Source organism: Rhinatrema bivittatum, chromosome 2 (genome assembly GCF_901001135.1).
Source record: "Rhinatrema bivittatum chromosome 2, aRhiBiv1.1, whole genome shotgun sequence".
NCBI classification, from domain to species: domain Eukaryota; kingdom Metazoa; phylum Chordata; class Amphibia; order Gymnophiona; family Rhinatrematidae; genus Rhinatrema; species Rhinatrema bivittatum.
In genome coordinates, this window is record NC_042616.1 from 10,993,180 (window position 1) to 11,009,830 (window position 16,651).

General features: G+C 48.6%; 1 protein-coding gene across 1 annotated transcript; it reads left to right on the plus strand.

The window, feature by feature from the left end:
- Positions 1 to 708: 708 nt before the first annotated feature.
- LOC115086091 (gastrula zinc finger protein XlCGF57.1-like) lies at positions 709 to 16,264 on the plus strand. The gene is made up of 4 exons (XM_029592625.1): positions 709 to 779; positions 1,508 to 1,965; positions 4,447 to 4,570; positions 13,238 to 16,264. Exons 2-4 carry the CDS (start codon positions 1,552 to 1,554, stop codon positions 14,542 to 14,544), a joined length of 1,845 nt encoding a protein of 614 aa, XP_029448485.1. The 5' UTR covers positions 709 to 779; positions 1,508 to 1,551; the 3' UTR covers positions 14,545 to 16,264.
- Positions 16,265 to 16,651: the final 387 nt, after the last annotated feature.

The window sequence follows — 16,651 nt, forward strand, 5'->3', positions numbered from 1 at the left end:
TTTTACTTAGGGAATAGCCAATGCTATTAATTGCAACAGTAGCATGGGATCTTCTTAGTGTTTGGGTAATTGCCAGGTTCTTGTGGCCTGGTTTGGAAACAGGATGCTGGGCTTGATGACCCTTGGTCTGACCCAGCATGGCAATTTATTATGTTCTTAAGGGGCAAGTGAATGCCGTGCTGCTATTCTGTTTATTTAAAAAGCACAATATGGTGACGCATTTTATGGAGTTGCTAAGTTAGGTTACTGCATTTTTCAAGATTATATTTTTCTTCTTTGCCTTTCAAGATTTCTCCAGGTGTAGTTTGTTCCAATACGTATTGCATTTTTTTTAAGGTGACAATTTCTAATTTCCTTTTGCATATTTTCTTTGGCATTAAGTATAACTTCTAGACACTGAGAGGGGGATAGGGGGATCCCCCCATGCAGGTTGGGTTATTTTTAAGTTGATTGTGACTGCCAGCAACCCTCCTTCTTCTTAGCTGCAGGCAGATTGATGACTCTCCTGCAGCCGCCCCGCCCGCAGTCGCAGGGTGATGACTCATCAGAGGCCGTAGCCAATCAGAGTCGGCAGGAGCAGCAGCCCGGAAGAAGGCGGAAGGGGAAGCCGCGTGCGGGGAGGCAGAGGGCGAGCTCCTCCCCCAGCAATTTCCTTTTCCTGAGCAGGAATAAGCGATTGCAGGGAAGCTCAGCCCCGGAGCCGGGTAAGCGGTGCCTTTCCCTCCTCTTCTCTTCCCCGTGTCCCTGGGACATTTTCTAGCAAAGCAGCAGCTCGGAGTGTGAGGAGCCGCAGGCAGGGAGAGCAAAGCGGGCTCAGGGCTTTGCTTCGCCCTGAATTCAGGCCTCCTGAGGGGCTGCTCTCAGGAGTCCCAGCAATTTGGCTTTCAGAAAATTGAGCATAAAAATGTTAGGATTTAGGGGGCAAAGTTTTGTCAAGAGAAATCCCCACAGGACCAAGTGGTTTGAATAGGAGCTGAGTGAGGGGGCTGAGCCCCACCCCGGTGAGGAGAGGAGGGGGGAGTTAGCCCAGGAGAGGCTCCGCGCAAAGCTCCCTGTTTTACTTCCATACAGAAACCTGAGATTTCTCTTTAGTGTTATTAATTTGTAATTTTTATTACTTTTTTTTCAATTCCTTATTGGGTGAGGGAGGCTCTGTCTGTCCCATGTGTGACTGAGGTGAGGGAGTCAGTTAATGTGTAGTCTTTGTGTAAGGATCTGCAGCACTCCAGCTGGTTTTTTTTCCAGTAGATTTTTAAATTTTATTTAAAAACATTTGTAAATCACGTATGACACAAAGCTCATTGCATAGCTGCTCTAGGGCGTGTTGCCTTATTTCCAGTGTTACTATTCCTTGCTGTGTGAGTTTTAGATATTTGTGCTGTTTAGGTGTGATGGGTTTGATAGAAAGTTACTGAGTGTGTGTTAGGCAGGATTTTGTGTTACTTCCCAAAGTGCTTGGTACTGGAGTGAGCTAATTCTCCAAATTCTCTTTTTCTCTCATCCCCAGCCTCTTCTGACTATATCAAATAGAAAGGGAAAATCTCACCTCTTATGGAGGTTCCTGTCAGACCAATGGATGGTTTTATTGGTTCTGGGTCCAGACCTCCCAGGGTACAGCGGTCACAGTCTGTAGCTCAGACACCTCACCCGGAGCAGTACAGGAAAGTTATGAAGACAGCATTGGGAGTTCTGCCTTCTCCAGAGCCCGATCCCTCCTTGGTGAAGCTTCTGACTGATCCCCCAAGATCAGAAAATGTTACAGGGGTGGCTGTGTCCCTCTTCCCAGATCCACTGCAGCCCAGAACTTTGCACTCTCTGTGGATGGTTCTGGTGCGTCTGGAAGCGACAATTGGCAGCAAGTTAGAAAGGATTCAAGGGGAAATCTCCTCGCTGGAGCTGCGCTCAGTGACTCAGGAGAAGAAAATCTCTGCTCATGCTAAGCGGCTGCAGGCACTGGAGAACAAGGTGGGACATTTATTCTCAAATTCTTCTGCCTCCCTTCAAGATAGTGTTTCACTCAGAAGGAAAACTTAGAAGTTAGAAAATGTTTCCAAAAGAAAAATATTTTAGGATTATCAACTTTCGCAAGGGTGATAATATTTAGGGGAGGCTTTACAAATATCTAAGGAGTCTCTTCCTCCAATTAACCACATTTCTTTTCTAATGAAAATTATAAAGATCTTCTGTTTCTTGTTGCTGATCCACAAATTTAAAGGAAGAAGTTTTTGAAGTTTTGTTGAGACATCTAAATAAGAACATAAGAAATTGCCATACTGGGTCAGACCAAGGGTCCATCAAGCCCAGCATCCTATCTCCATCAGTGGCCAATCCAGGCTACAAGTACCTGGCAAGTACCGAAACATTAAATAGATCTCAAGTTACTATTGCTTATTAATTATGGATTTATCCTCTAGGAACTTATCCAAACCTTTTGTTAAACCCAGTAACACTAAATGCTGTAACCACATCCTCTGGCATTAAATTGCAGAGCTTAACTATGCGCTGAGAAAAAAAGAACTTTCTCAGAATAGTTTTTTTTTGTCAAACAGACAAATACAGATGTAAATCAGAGAAAAGATCCAACAGTATAAACTCAGAACACTGCATTGTATTCACAAGAGGGGTACCTCAGTTAACACATCTGGAGGACAATGGTCCCCATATGTAAGTTGCCAGTTTTATTTATTTCTAACAGTAAGAACCCTAAACTACATATAGATCTATTGGCTCACCACATTCATACACAGACAAACACCCCCCCCCCCCCCCCCCCCGGAGTCCGTACATTATAAATTACAACACCTCTTGAGTCCTTTTGAGATGGCCATCACCGTGGCTTGTCCAACAATACCGTATTGGGATCCCCCACTGGTACGCCCGCTTATCCAGACAGGCTGTGGGGGGCTACGACACGGTAGGGTATCCTTGTCAACGCCAAGTAGTACAATATCCAGTCGCTGATAAGTGTTTCTGAACATCCTGGGGCAGTAAAGCAAAACATTTCGCCCAATAGGCACAATTCTTTTTATCGAGCGACCAAGAGTTCCAAAGAGTGTCCAATCTTTCCATTTGTGTGGCTGATGCCAGCCTATAGTACCAGTGAGGGCGGCGTGGCGGACTCGATCCAGGAGGCTAAGATCGTCCGGCATGCCAGCAACACTGCGGTACGTCCATATCTGTCAGCCAATTCACAATATGCCGGCATATGACCTCGTAGACCGGACTGTAACAGTTTGCCAGTCTTGGAGATAGTTGCAGTTATACTTTGTGCAATGATCCTGCGGACTCCGTCCCAGAACCCCGTTGGTGTTGGGCAAGTGAAAAGTCTATGAGCCAAGGTGCCAAGGTCATCACCGCACTGTCTACACAGAGCAGAGGGTGAGTGGCCCATGCGATAGCGGCGGACATCATCGCGGATCAGGTGGTGGAAGATTCGGTATACACAGTGCTGTACAAACACACATTGGAGGCTGTCCCTGCTCCAGGGAGCTTACAGTCTAGTCAAGGCAAACATGCACGACAAACATGAATCTGGAAGAAGTGTCTTATAGAGAAATACTTAGGATGTAAAAGCAGCTTCAAGAAGGAGAGTTTTTAAACTGGATCTGCATATGCCAAGAGATAGGAACAGACCCAAGGACTCAGGAAGTCCCTTCCAGGCACTCGGCAGAGCGAGGCAGTAAGCAGGGAATCGGAAGGTGGTGGTGGAGGAGAAAGGCACAGATTAGAGGAACGGCGATCACGAGGAAGGGAGAGAGAAGAGAAGAAAGGCAGTGAGGAGCTGCAGAGTGAGTGCATTTGTAGGGGAGGCAGAGAAGCTTGAGCTGTAGGTAGAAGTGGACAGAGAGCCAATGTAGCGACCTGAGAAGATCACAGCAAGGTTAAAGAAAGAGAAGTCATGCAGCTGAATGTGGAAGAGATTGCAAGGGAGAAAAACGATTCAGCGGGAGGCCAGCAAAGAGCGAGTTACAGAAGTCTAAGCAGGAGGAGATAAGAGAGGGAGGAGGGTTTTGGTGGCAGGCTCGAGGAGGAAGGGAGAGATTTAAGCAGAGTTATAGAGGAGGAACGGACTCACTTTAGCAGTGCTTTGGATGTACAGAGGGAAGGAATGGCATCAAAGATGACCCAAGGTTAGGGGCTGAGCAGTCAGGAGGATGAGAGCACAGCGAGCCCTCCTGATGTGACAGAATCAGATGTTCCTGAGGTTCTGGGTAATGCTCTGATAGATCCTGGGTTTTATTATTCACTGATTTATCCAGGCAGAGACGTTTGATATTCTCGGTCTCTGGGATTAGACTTGTAAACCCCGAGGTCCAGAAAGGACAAGTCTGGCAGTTCCCGGGGATGAGGAGTCTTGGTCTCCTCTCTTCCATGATAAAATGTTAAGAGGTTAAAGCCAACTAAGCCCCTCCTCGTGTCCCTGAGTGTTTCTGGTTTGTGTTTCAGGTGCTGGTGACATTTGAGGACATCGCTGTCTCTTTCTCCCAGGAGGAAGGGGGTTGTTTAGATGAAGGACAGAAGGAGCCTGACAGGGATGTGAAGGAGAATTATGAGTCCCTCAGCTCTCTAGGTAAGGATTGCATTATCTCTATTTCTAGTAAATCAGGGGATGTTTTACTAAATGGGTCAGCGCCACACCAGAGATGTGCAAGCAGGCCTGGATTTACCAATACGTGCACTAGGCCTGTCCTCTCTCCCTCTCCTCTCCCCATGCCCGCTCCTTGCTCCCTCTCCCCACACCTGTTCCTCGCATCCCCCTTTTTCCCCCGTCCGTGAGATCTTCTCTCATCCCCTTTTCTCCCCCATCCGTGAGATCTTCTCTCATCCCCTTTTCTCCCCCATCCGTGAGATCTTCTCTCATCCCCTTTTTTCCTTCATCCGTGAGATCTCCTCTCATCCCCCTTTTCCCCATCCGTGAGATCTCCTCTCATCCCCTTTTTTCCTTCGTCCGTGAGATCTCCTCTCATCCCCTTTTTTCCCCCGTCCGTGAGATCTCCTCTCATCCCCCTTTTTCCCCCCCGTCCGTGAGATCTCCTCTCATCCCCCTTTTTCCCCCCGTCCGTGAGATCTCCTCTCTGTGCTGATACTTGAAATCCCTTTTCCTCCTGTGTTAAACGATCGTCACTGGCTCCCTGTGCAGGGTCGCTCTTAGGTGAAACTGATGGTGATATTCAGAAATAAAGGGTTTGATGTCTTCTAAGTTAGGAGGTTATGAGCCACTGATATTATTGAGGGCTGAAGGGACAGGGCTGCTTCTGTTCCCTCTGCTCGTCCGCACTGATTGCTTCTAACAAGTAAAGGGTCCTTTTCTTCCTTGGCATCTTTTATATAGAAAGCTTCTCCAGTGTGATTTAAAAGAATTCAGATGAATGTGGATAGAGGAAGTGACGTCGCAGACCTAATGGCAGCGTGACTGAGCAGCTCCTGATCCCATCGAGCATAATCTCCCCCCCTGCTGTCTCTCCATCGGAGCTTCATAGCTGTTCAGCGGTAGCTGGATCGTTGTTGGAAGCAACTGGGATGGAGGGAAAGAAAAAATCAGTAGACTTGAAGTGTTTTTCTTTTGCTAATGCGGCGGCAGCGTTGGAGGGCGAGAGCGGAGCTGAAATGGAGATGGATCGTGAGTCCTCGGATGTTCAAATGGAGGAGGCGGCTGAGACAGTAAAATCATGTGAAGCTTTGCCGACCCGCCAAGAGTTCTGCTCCTGGTTCAGCGATGCCCGTAAAGATTTCAGGGCCATGAAATCAGAAGTTGTTGAAATGGGGGCGGAGCTTCGGGAGGAGCTTTGCACATTGGCCGCAGAATGAAGTCCCTGGTGATGGCAGGTGCTTAGGGAGTACCGTGGACCTGTCTCCTGCCATCTCTACCTGCAGCCACGCTCACCACCACCAAGCATCCAACAACTCTGCGCCCAGGGTCTTGACTGCACTAAACTGAACTATAAGCAGTTTGGTAAATGGTGCCATCCGCGGCTGTTTTCTTCCCTTTTCTCTCAAGGTAGTTTTTATTCTTTTATTTTTCCTCTCCTTGCCAACTTCTGCCGGCCGCATGATGGGCTTGGCCCTGTGCGGCCCGGCAGAGTCTGTTAATTTAAACAAAACAAAAACAAAATTGCTCCTGTCGTTTTGTATCTGTGTCCTCTCCTTGTTCTGTTTTTTTTTCTTTTTCCATGGGGCAGACAGGACTGACTTATGCCATCCGTCGGTGATCCATGTAGACTGCTAAGCCCGGGCACTCGCCTGAGTTCTACCCAGGCTGGAGGTCCATGGCGGTCACTGATTGATCAGCATCGATGGATTCTGCGTGGGGTCTGGCCTTCATGAATGTAGGGATAGGAATTATTTCGGCCCCCCTACTAGAAGCCGGGTATAAAGTGTTATTGTGATGGTATTTGACGCCACTCAGAACCCATAAATATTTTGCCGCTTGTTCAGGTTTGTGCTGGAGGCTCCTTTTCCCTCCTATGGTGGAGCTGTCCCATGATTGCCTGCTTTTGGAAAGCTCTGTTTATACCGACCAGAGCAACCCTGGGAGAGGATGTAGAATGCGTTGCACAGAGAGGATTGCTTAACACATCTGAGGGAGACTTACAGGCTTCTCATCGGCAACTGGCCCTACGATTGTGCTTGGCTGCCAGATGCGAGAGAGCTAAATTCTGGAGGAATTGGGCAGCTCCTTCTATGAAGGATATCCAGCAGGGTATGGGATGATTGTACCACTTTAACAGGCTGACAGCGATTAGGGGAAAGAAGCTGTCTAAATCTGAGGCCTTGTGGCAATCGATTATCCAATGGTTATTCCCTAATTCGGGGGAGGTTGATGGGGGTGATCTGTGTGAAAAGGAATGAGTTTTCCCTGTACGTACCAGGATCAGTCCAGACTGCTGGGTTATGCCTCCCTTCCAGCAGATGGAGTCGGAGATAAAACTGAAAAGTGCCACCTGCGATCCCTCAGTATTTTCTCTGACTCCAGCAGATGAGAGACAGAACCTGCGGTCCTGGTCTGAGTACTCTTGGGGCTTTGCCCTTTCAGGTTTGAAAAAAAAAAAAAGAGGGGAATTCCCTCAATAAATTTTACAAGGAGTTTTTGCTCTTGTGACTGGATCATTAAAAAAAATAAATAAATAAAATAAGTAAAATAGAAAAAAGAGTTAAACAAGTTGCTGTTGGTTTTGGGATTGCAGTCGTTTGTGGGCAGGCTCAGCAGGGCTGGGTCCTGCCTGATTGTTCCCGGAGTTACCTTGGCCCGGTGAGCAGAGGGGGAGGATTTACTGGTGGGCCGGTCACTCTCCCCCCTCTCTTCAGAGACGCTTTCATTCCTCTGAACCCCCCCTTCTCCGTGCCGGTTCCCGCAGGCTGAGATAAAAAAAAAAATAATAATAATAAGCAGGCAACTTTTGATTATTTAGGGTATGTGCTGTTTTCTCACCTCAGCTGCGCCTGCCTTGAATCCCGGGCCTCCGGAGGGGGTGGAGAGCTCCACCCGGCTGCCAGCTATGCCGAGGGGGACATAGTGTAGTTCCTGCGGGGAGCCGGGGCTCTGTCTCTCCCGCAAAGGCCTCTGCTCCCGGTGCATTCCCGGGGGCGAGGGGCCTTCGCGGGGCGGCGTTTCGCCGCGGGGGGGGGGGGGGGGGGTGCCCGTTTCGCACCACAGGAGACCGCAGGGGAACCACGAGGCAGACAGGCAGAGGCTGGGCTCGCTCCCGATTAGCGCGGGAGCGGCGGCCATTTTGTCTGCCTCAGAGGACGATGCGGCTGACTCGGAGGAGGGAGGGGATTTCCCTCCTCCATTATCCCCGTCTCACAGGCCGCACGATTCGCCAGCAGGGCGGTCTCTTCCTACTGAAAAGGCTGCGGGGGGGGGGTCTTAAAGCGACGGCAGCCTTTTTCCTCCAAGTTTATTCTTCTAATGCATAAGGCTTTTCTGGAGGCGGAATCGGATTGGGAGATTCAGTCTCCCACCCCAGCCAAGACCCCGAGGGACTCCGGGGCGGCTGGAGCGGCTAGGATTCCGGTTCTGCCGGACCTGGTGGACCCGGGGGATCCATTTTTGCTGGACCCATTGTCATTGGATGAAAAGGGGGATGTGATCTCTCCGGTGGAGGGGGATGATCCACAGGTGCTGAGGCTATTCCGTAAGGAGGAATTGGACAATCTAATTTTGCACGTGCTCCAGGAACTGGAGCTTCCGCTGTCGCAGGATACGTCACAGGTCTCCACGGGGGATGCTGTTCTGGCGGGGCTTCGTGATCCACCGCAGACTTTTCCTTTTCATCCGAAGCTGTCACAGATTGTGTCCCGGGAGTGGGAGGCTCCGGAGGCCTCCTTGCGGGTCACTAGAGCTATGGAAAAGCTGTATCCTCTTCCGAGGGAGACGCTGGACCTCCTTAAAGTTCCCAAGGTGGATTCCGCAGTCACGGCGGTCGCCAAGCACACCACTATCCAGGTGACTGGAGGCACGGCGCTGAAGGATCTTCAGGATCGGAAATTGGAGGTGTTGCTCAAGCGCATTTTTGAAGTGGCCGCCTTGGGGGTCTGTGCGGCGGCTTGCAATAGCCTCATACAGCGGGCCTTACTTCGTTGGGTGCAACAACTGTTGACGGCCCAGGACCTTCCCCCTGGAGAGGCGGAACAGGCGGCCCGCATGGAATCAGCTGTGGCTTATACGGCTGATGCCCTCTATGATCTTCTGCGGACTTCCGCACGCACGATGTCGGCTGTCTCAGCACGTCGTTTGCTGTGGCTCCGGCACTGGTCAGCGGATGCTTCTTCCAAATCCCAGCTCGGGTCTTATCCCTTTCGGGGTAAGTTCTTGTTTGGAGATGAGCTGGAGCAGCTTATTAAGGCATTGGGAGACAACATGGTGTATAAGTTGCCCAGAGCAACCCGTTCGGCTGGCGGGTTCCGGGGCCGTTACAGAGGGCAGCGGCGTTTTCGATCCAATAGAGGGGCTTCGGGCTATGTCCCTCGCCAGTCGGCTTCGAGGGCACAGTCTTGGCCGTCTTCCTTTCGAGGAAGGCGGCCTCAGCGATCGGGAGCTCATGCCTTTGCTAACAACAACAAGTCCACGCAATGAAGGGACGCCGGCTCATTCCTCCATCCCGAACATCGGGGGTCGGCTGTCCCACTTTTTCGAGGAATGGGCCCAGATTACGTCCGACCAGTGGGTGCTAGATGATATAAGACATGGCTACGCTTTGGATTTTGCTCGTCCCCTCCGGGATCTCTTCCTGATGTCGCCTTGCGGACCGCCCCACAAGCAGCAGGTGGTGATTCAGACATTGGAGCATCTGAGGGCTCTGGGAGCCATTACGCCAGTCCCTCCGTCAGAGCATCGGACCGGTCGTTATTCCATCTATTTTGTGGTCCCAAAGAAGGATGGCTCCTTCCGCCCAATTCTGGACCTCAAACAGGTCAACAAAGCGTTACGAGTTCCTCGCTTTCGCATGGAAACGCTGCGGTCTGTGATTGCAGAGGTGCAAAAGGGAGAATGTTTGGCTTCTTTGGATCTGACGGAGGCGTACCTTCATATAGGAATCCAGGAGCACCATCAGCGATTTCTGAGGTTCATGGTCCTAGGGCAGCACTTCCAGTTTCGGGCTCTGCCCTTTGGTCTGGCGACTGCTCCTCGCGTTTTTACCAAGGTGTTGGTGGTAGTAGCGGCGAGCTTGCGTCGGGAAGGAATTCTGGTTCATCCGTACCTGGATGATTGGCTCATTCGGGCGAAGTCGGAAAAGCTCTGTCTCGCGGCAGTCCATTCGGTGGTGAGTCGCCTGCAGTCTCTGGGTTGGGTAGTCAACTATGCCAAGAGCCAGTTGACACCCTCTCAGGTGATAGAGTTCCTAGGAGCACGCTTCGATACATCCGCGGGCAGGGTTTCCCTACCTCTCGATCGCATGGAGCGGTTGATGTTCCAGGTTCGGCGTATTCTTTCACTTGCTTCTCCAGTGGTATGGGACTATTTGCAGGTTCTTGGATATATGGCATCTACCCTGGAATTAGTCCCTTGGGCTTTTGCTCATTTACGTCCGTTGCAGCGAGTGTTGCTCTCGCATTGGGACCCCAAGTCAGAAGAGTATCAGGTCCCCCTGCCTCTGCTCGAACCAGCCCGGTCTAGCCTGTCCTGGTGGCTCAATCCGGATCACCTGCTGAAGGGAGTCTCACTCGAAAGCCCACGTTGGATAGTGGTGACAACGGATGCCAGCCTCTCCGGTTGGGGGGCAGTGTGCCAGTCGCGGTCGGCTCAGGGCCGTTGGTCCCCCTGGCAGGCGCAATGGTCCATCAATAGGTTGGAGACCAGAGCGGTTCGGCTGGCCCTGCAGCATTTCTTGCCACTGGTACGCAACAAGGTGGTGCGGATTCTCTCTGACAATGCGACCACGGTGGCCTATATCAACAGGCAGGGCGGTACCAGAAGCCGGGCCGTGTCCGAGGCCGATTCGTTAGTGAAATGGGCGGAGCGTCACCTCGATCGAATTGCGGCATCTCACATAGCCGGGGTCGACAATGTTCAAGCGGACTTTCTCAGCCGGCAACGGTTGGACCCCGGAGAGTGGGAGCTGTTGGAGGAAGCCATGAGCATGATCATTCGGAAATGGGGGATCCCGCACCTGGACCTCATGGCGACTCGTCAAAACGCAAGGCGGCTCGCTTCTTCAGTCGCAGACGAGACCATGGGTCCGAAGGAGTGGATGCCCTGGTCCTTCCCTGGCCAACCAACGTTCTTCTGTACGTGTTTCCTCCATGGCCCCTCGTAGGGAAGGTGTTGCGCCGCATAGAGGCACACCAGGGGCCGGTGATCCTGGTCACCCCCGAGTGGGCTCGGAGGCCATGGTTTGCCGATGTGGTCAACCTAGCGGTGGACGGACCGTTACGGTTCGTTCACCTCCCCGGCCTGTTGCATCAGGGTCCAGTATATTTCGAGCAGGCACATCGATTCTGTCTAGCGGCCTGGCTTATGAGAAGAGGCGTTTAAGGAAAAAGGGATACTCGAAGGCTGTGATTTCTTTCGAGCTCGGAGCAACGTAGACCTCTACGTCGCTCACTTATGTCAGGGTCTGGAAAGTCTTTGACTCATGGTGTCGACAGTTCAGCTTGTCTCCTCGCCGGGCTGCTATTGGTGACATCCTGTCTTTTTTGCAGGCTGGATTACTGAAGGGTCTCTCCTTTAGCTCGCTACGGGTACAGGTGTCTGCCCTGGGCAATCTTTGTGACAAGATTGGTGGTCGTTCCTTAGCTGCTCATCCGGATGTGATACGTTTCTTGAAGGGAGCCAAGCATTTGAGGCCACCAGTTCGTGCGGTTTCTCCATCTTGGAGTTTGAATCTGGTTCTCCATTTTCTCTGTGGGGCTCCTTTTGAACCATTGAAGCGAGCAACGCTTAAAGACTTGACACTTAAAGCGGTGTTTCTTGTGGCCATTTGCTCAGCCAGACGCGTCTCCGAGCTTCAGGCCCTATCATGTCGCGATCCGTTCCTGCGTATTACTGATTCGGGTGTTTCCCTTCGCACGGTACCTGCGTTTTTGCCAAAGGTTGTTTCGGCTTTTCACGTGAATCAATCCGTCGAATTGCCGGCCTTCTCAGCGGCAGACAAGGACCTCCGGAGGTTGGACGTCCGTCGGGTTCTTTTGAGGTATTTGGAGGTTACTAATCCGTTTCGAGTGTCGGATCACCTCTTTGTTCTGTGGAGTGGTCCAAGGAAGGGGGCGCAGGCTTCTAAGACAACCATTGCCCGGTGGTTGAAGGCCGCTATTGCTTCTGCTTACATTAGCGGTGGGCGCCCGGTACCTGAGGGTCTCAAGGCACACTCTCTTAGGGCTCAGGCGGCGTCTTGGGCTGAAAGCCAGTGTGTGTTGCCGCAGGAGATTTGTCGGGCGGCCACTTGGAAGTCATTGCACACATTTGCTAAGCATTACTGATTGGATGTGAGGGATCCTAGAGTGGATTCCTTCGGTGAAAGGGTGCTTCGCGTGGGAATCTCCAGGTCCCACCCCATTTAGGGCAGCTTGGGTACTTCCCAGCAGTCTGGACTGATCCTGGTACGTACAGGGAAAGGGAAATTATGTCTTACCTTTGATAATTTCCGTTCCTGTAGTACCAAGGATCAGTCCAAACGCCCGCTCATGTACCGGAGAGTCCAATCAGTGTGTCATTATCCTTTGCAGATCACTTGAAGAGCCTATATGTGGTACGTGTTATGGAATAAGTTGCCCCTTGTTGGGGGCAGGTTTAGGTTAGGTTTAACGTGATCTAGTCACTAGTTGCAGAGTGTTCTCAGTTTTTATCTTTCTCAACTCCTTTTTGGGAGGATAATGGTTTTTCATTCTGCTTTGTTATCAATAATACTGAGGGATCGCAGGTGGCACCCCGGGTTATATGGGTGGTGCTTTTCAGTTTTATCTCTGACTCCATCTGCTGGAAAGGAGGCATAACCCAGCAGTCTGGACTGATCCTTGGTACTACAGGAACGGAAATTATCGAAGGTAAGACATAATTTCCCTTTCCCTCCTTATTAGCTATTCTGGTCTCGGTTTATGAGTATTGTTTATTTACTCCATTGAATTGTTATCCTTGCTTCCATTCATTCATTTATTTATTTATTCATTTTACTAGCCATTTTGGTATTCTCTTATTCATTCCATCATTTGTATGATCATTTACTTGTTTATTTAATGTTCCGGGGTGGGTGGGAGAGGGGAAGGGTATTCCTGTTACATATTGGACGTTACTCAATGAGTTTTGCTGATGTGGTTGTGGATGATGTTTGTTTGCTTATTGCTGCAGATGGACAGTCTGTTATTTTTTGGAATTTGACAATTTTTATTATATATAAGAATTCAGATATGGTTTGAAAACTTTATTTTGTAAAGATTTTTTAATGTATCCATTTAATGTTATGTTGTGTTTTATCTGTTCTATTTGTGATTGAATGTGCATGTATCTTTGTAAACTTACTGAACAATTGCATTGGAGAAGGCAAGATATAAGTTTTATAAATATATAAATAAAATAAATGCTACACCGTATGATAGATAAAACCACAGGAAATCTATAAAGACATCACACAGGAGTTTTCACAAACGTCTCCTAAAGCTTCTCCAAAGTCACAGATTTCTCTAATATCAGAGATCACATGCGGTCATTGTGTGATCCTTCAAAAAGTCTGATCCCAGGTGATAGAAAGATATCAATTTAATTGTCACTGACACAGGATTAATCCCTTCTTTTTATATCCAGCAGACAATGAGGTCATACAGGAAGTGAAGAGGGAGGAGAATAGAGAAGAACACCACATAGTACTGGCACGTACACCAAGACAATCAGGAAATGTCTGTGAGTATCTTTCCCAGAGGTCTGAGGAGGAAGACACTAGCCAAAATCAGCAGGAATTAGAACAGAAGCAACACCACCCTGCAGGAGCCTCATGGGATGGAGTCACTGCATGTGAGAGAAGTGACCAGGAGCTCACAGACATTCCTGAGCACCAGAGACACCTGAGAGCAGAGAGACCCTTCCAGAGTAATAACAGTGCTGAAATGACTTCTGACCTCCACCAGAGAGACCTGAGAGCAGAGAGTCCTTTCCAGAGTAAGAGACCCTTTCATTGCCCTCAAGATGGGGAATCTTACAACTGTAATTTCTCTTTATTAAATCACCAGCAAACAGAAATAGAAGATGGAACATTTTCATGTTCTGAAAGTGGAGAATACATCCTTCAAAACCAAGAGCTAATAATAAACCAAAACACACGAAGAGAAGAAAAATTATTAATTTGTACTGATAGTAACAAAAACTTTTATCATAAAGAAAACTTCAAAAAACAACTAAAATTCCACCCAGGAGAGAGAGCAATTTCATATACTGAGTGCAATAAAATCTTAAGGTATGGGAAACTCTTTTCAGGAGATGGAAAAAAACATACTGGTGAGAGATCATTGTCTTGCATTCAGGCTGAAAAATGTTTCAGTAGGAAAGCAGACGTCCCACAACAGAAGAAATTCTCCAAAGTAGAAAGTCAATTTATATGTACTGAGTGTGGTCAAAGCTTCAGGCACAAGCGCGTCCTCATAGTCCATCAGAGAATCCATACTGGAGAAAAATTGTTTACATGTAGTGAGTGTGGTAAACGTTTCACTCAGAAAAGCAAACTCATAATCCACCAGAGAATCCACACTGGTGTAAAACCATTTCTATGTAGTGAGTGTGGTAAACGTTTCACTGAGAAAAGCAAACTCATAATCCACCAGAGAATCCACACTGGTGTAAAACCATTTCTATGTAGTGAATGTGGTAAATGTTTCAGTCGGAAGGATTCCCTCAAACGCCACCAGAGAATACACACAGGAGAGAAACCATTTATATGTAGTAAGTGTGGGAAAAGTTTCAGTCGGAAGACATCTTTCATATGGCATCAGAGAATCCACATTGGAATGAAGCCAAGACTTTGTACTTTGTGTGGTAAAAGCTTCAGAACAAAGGAAGAACTTGCAAACCACAAGAGAAACCACACAGGAGTCAAATGTAATTCACACACACTCCTGTAGTTTTTGGAATTGTAAACAGATCTGATAAGGTTCTTAAATAGTTGGATGCAAGAACAATAACTCTCCATATCCATACTTTAACCTATAAGAGTAAGTGTATGCTGAGATTGTACTTTCAAACAGGGTAATTGCCAGGTTCATGTGGCCTGGTTTGGCCTCTGTTGGAGGCAGGATGCTGGGCTTGATGGACCCTTGGTCTGACCCAGCGTGGCAATTTCTTATGTTCTTATATTCTAATGTTAAAAGTGACTATTTTATGATATTACTAACAACTGTATTCTAGAAGAAGAAAACACATATACAGGTGAGGATGTTTTCTTATTATCCAATGAGCATCAACCAAGAGAAAGGAAGGGAAATAAAAGACAACACAGAAGGGCAAGAAAATGAACCAAACATGGACTCCTTACTGAAATTGCCAGGGTCTTGTGGCCTGGTTTTTGCCTCTGTTGGAAACAGGATGCTGGGCTTGATGGACCCTTGGTCTGACCCAGCATGGCAAGTTCTTATGTTCTTATGTTCTTAGCTGAAGGTGGGGTGGGTCTTACAAATGCAAATACTCCAACAGTACTAAAGTACAAAAGTAAATAGCCAGAATTGGTCTCCATCCTTATGCTTGGCCAGTTGTTACAATGAGTGGAAGAAATAAGTGAGACTCTACCAGTACATAAGCGTAAGAAGCAATGAAATTTGCAAAACAATAGAAAAATCTTAGTAAAGCATCAGCCCAGTAAACATGGAAAATTAATTGCCAAAAACATAAATATAGTGGACAATACAAAGAATTACTGCTGAAACCCAATACAAATCAAAATCTGATGGAGGAATAGCTGTGCAATGGAGAGTTTAAACATGGAGATGAGGGATTGATAATTGCAGCATAGGACAGGGGATGGTTCAGAGCCACCAGAGAAAAAACTGGTAAAACAGACAAATGCAGGATCTGTAAAGCAGAACTAGAAATAGTCACACAGCTTGCTAAAGGAGGTCAGGTGCTGTGAGAAGGCAATACTTCAGCCATGCACTTCCTCCCCCTCCAGCCCCAGCTCCTGGAGGTTTCTTGCCTGCTCCCAGAAGCACAAGTGAGTTTCTGGTATCACAGCCGGCAGTTTAATTTCTGCCTGCCTTTTACAGGGTTATGGTGCCATTAAAAGCCACTGCAATAGGAGAGAACCATCTGGGTGAGGGAGGCAGAAGAAGCAACAGGGACCTTGATCCCAGGGCTACAGCAAGGCTTGGGCCTGCAGCTGCCCTAAAAGCTGTGGTACTCTCGGCAGCTACAGCAGCTACAGCATCCAGCCCAGTGCTTCCACTGGGCTGGATGCTGATGCCAAGCCCTGAACATCTCTCATCTAAAATTGCTCCTCCTTGGTAGCTCTATCCTGGGTAGTTGAAGGAGGAGGAGTGAGCAGGATTGTACCACAGGGCTTGGCTGTAGGCTATAGCTATGGTGGTGGTGGGGAGTAGATGGAAGTTGGAGTCATATAGGTAATGTATGGCAGTCAGTGAATTATAACCGCAGTTAATCAATAAAATGATTGCATCACTATATTGTGCTTTTTAAATAAAAAAGCATGATGTTTCCTTGCCATTACTGTGGTTCTTTGCATGATGGGGAGTAGTAAAGATTATTTTCTTAGCCCCAGTCAGATGAATCCAGAAACAGTGGGTTATGCACCTCTACCAGCAGATGGAGCAAAGCTGATATCACAATATATATTAGGGATGTGAATCGTTTTTTGACGATTTAAAATATCGTCCGATATATTTTAAATCGTCAAAAATCGTTAGAGCCACGATACAATAACAATTCCCCCGATTTATCGTCAAAATATCGTAAATCGGGGGAATGGGGAGGGGAAGGAGGAAGGGGGAGGGCGGGAAAACCGGCACTCTAAAACAACCCTAAAACCCACCCCGACCCTTTCAAATAAATCCCCCACCCTCCCGAACCCCCCCAAAATGCCTTAAATTACCTGGGGTCCAGCGGGGGTCCGGAACGACCTCCTGCAGTCGAATCGTGTTGTCTACGGCCGGCGCCATTTTCCATACGGAAAAACGATTCGCGGCAGGAGATCGCTCCCGGACTGCCGCTGGACCCCCAGGG

Bases quoted from the DNA above. Each gene is read 5' to 3' on its own strand.
- LOC115086091 (XM_029592625.1), top strand. From the start codon at position 1,552: ATGGAGGTTCCTGTCAGACCAATGGATGGTTTTATTGGTTCTGGGTCC. The intron at 1,966-4,446 runs GTGGGACATTTA...TTTGTGTTTCAG, and splicing joins TGCAGGCACTGGAGAACAAG to GTGCTGGTGACATTTGAGGA. The intron at 4,571-13,237 runs GTAAGGATTGCA...TTTTATATCCAG, and splicing joins TGAGTCCCTCAGCTCTCTAG to CAGACAATGAGGTCATACAG.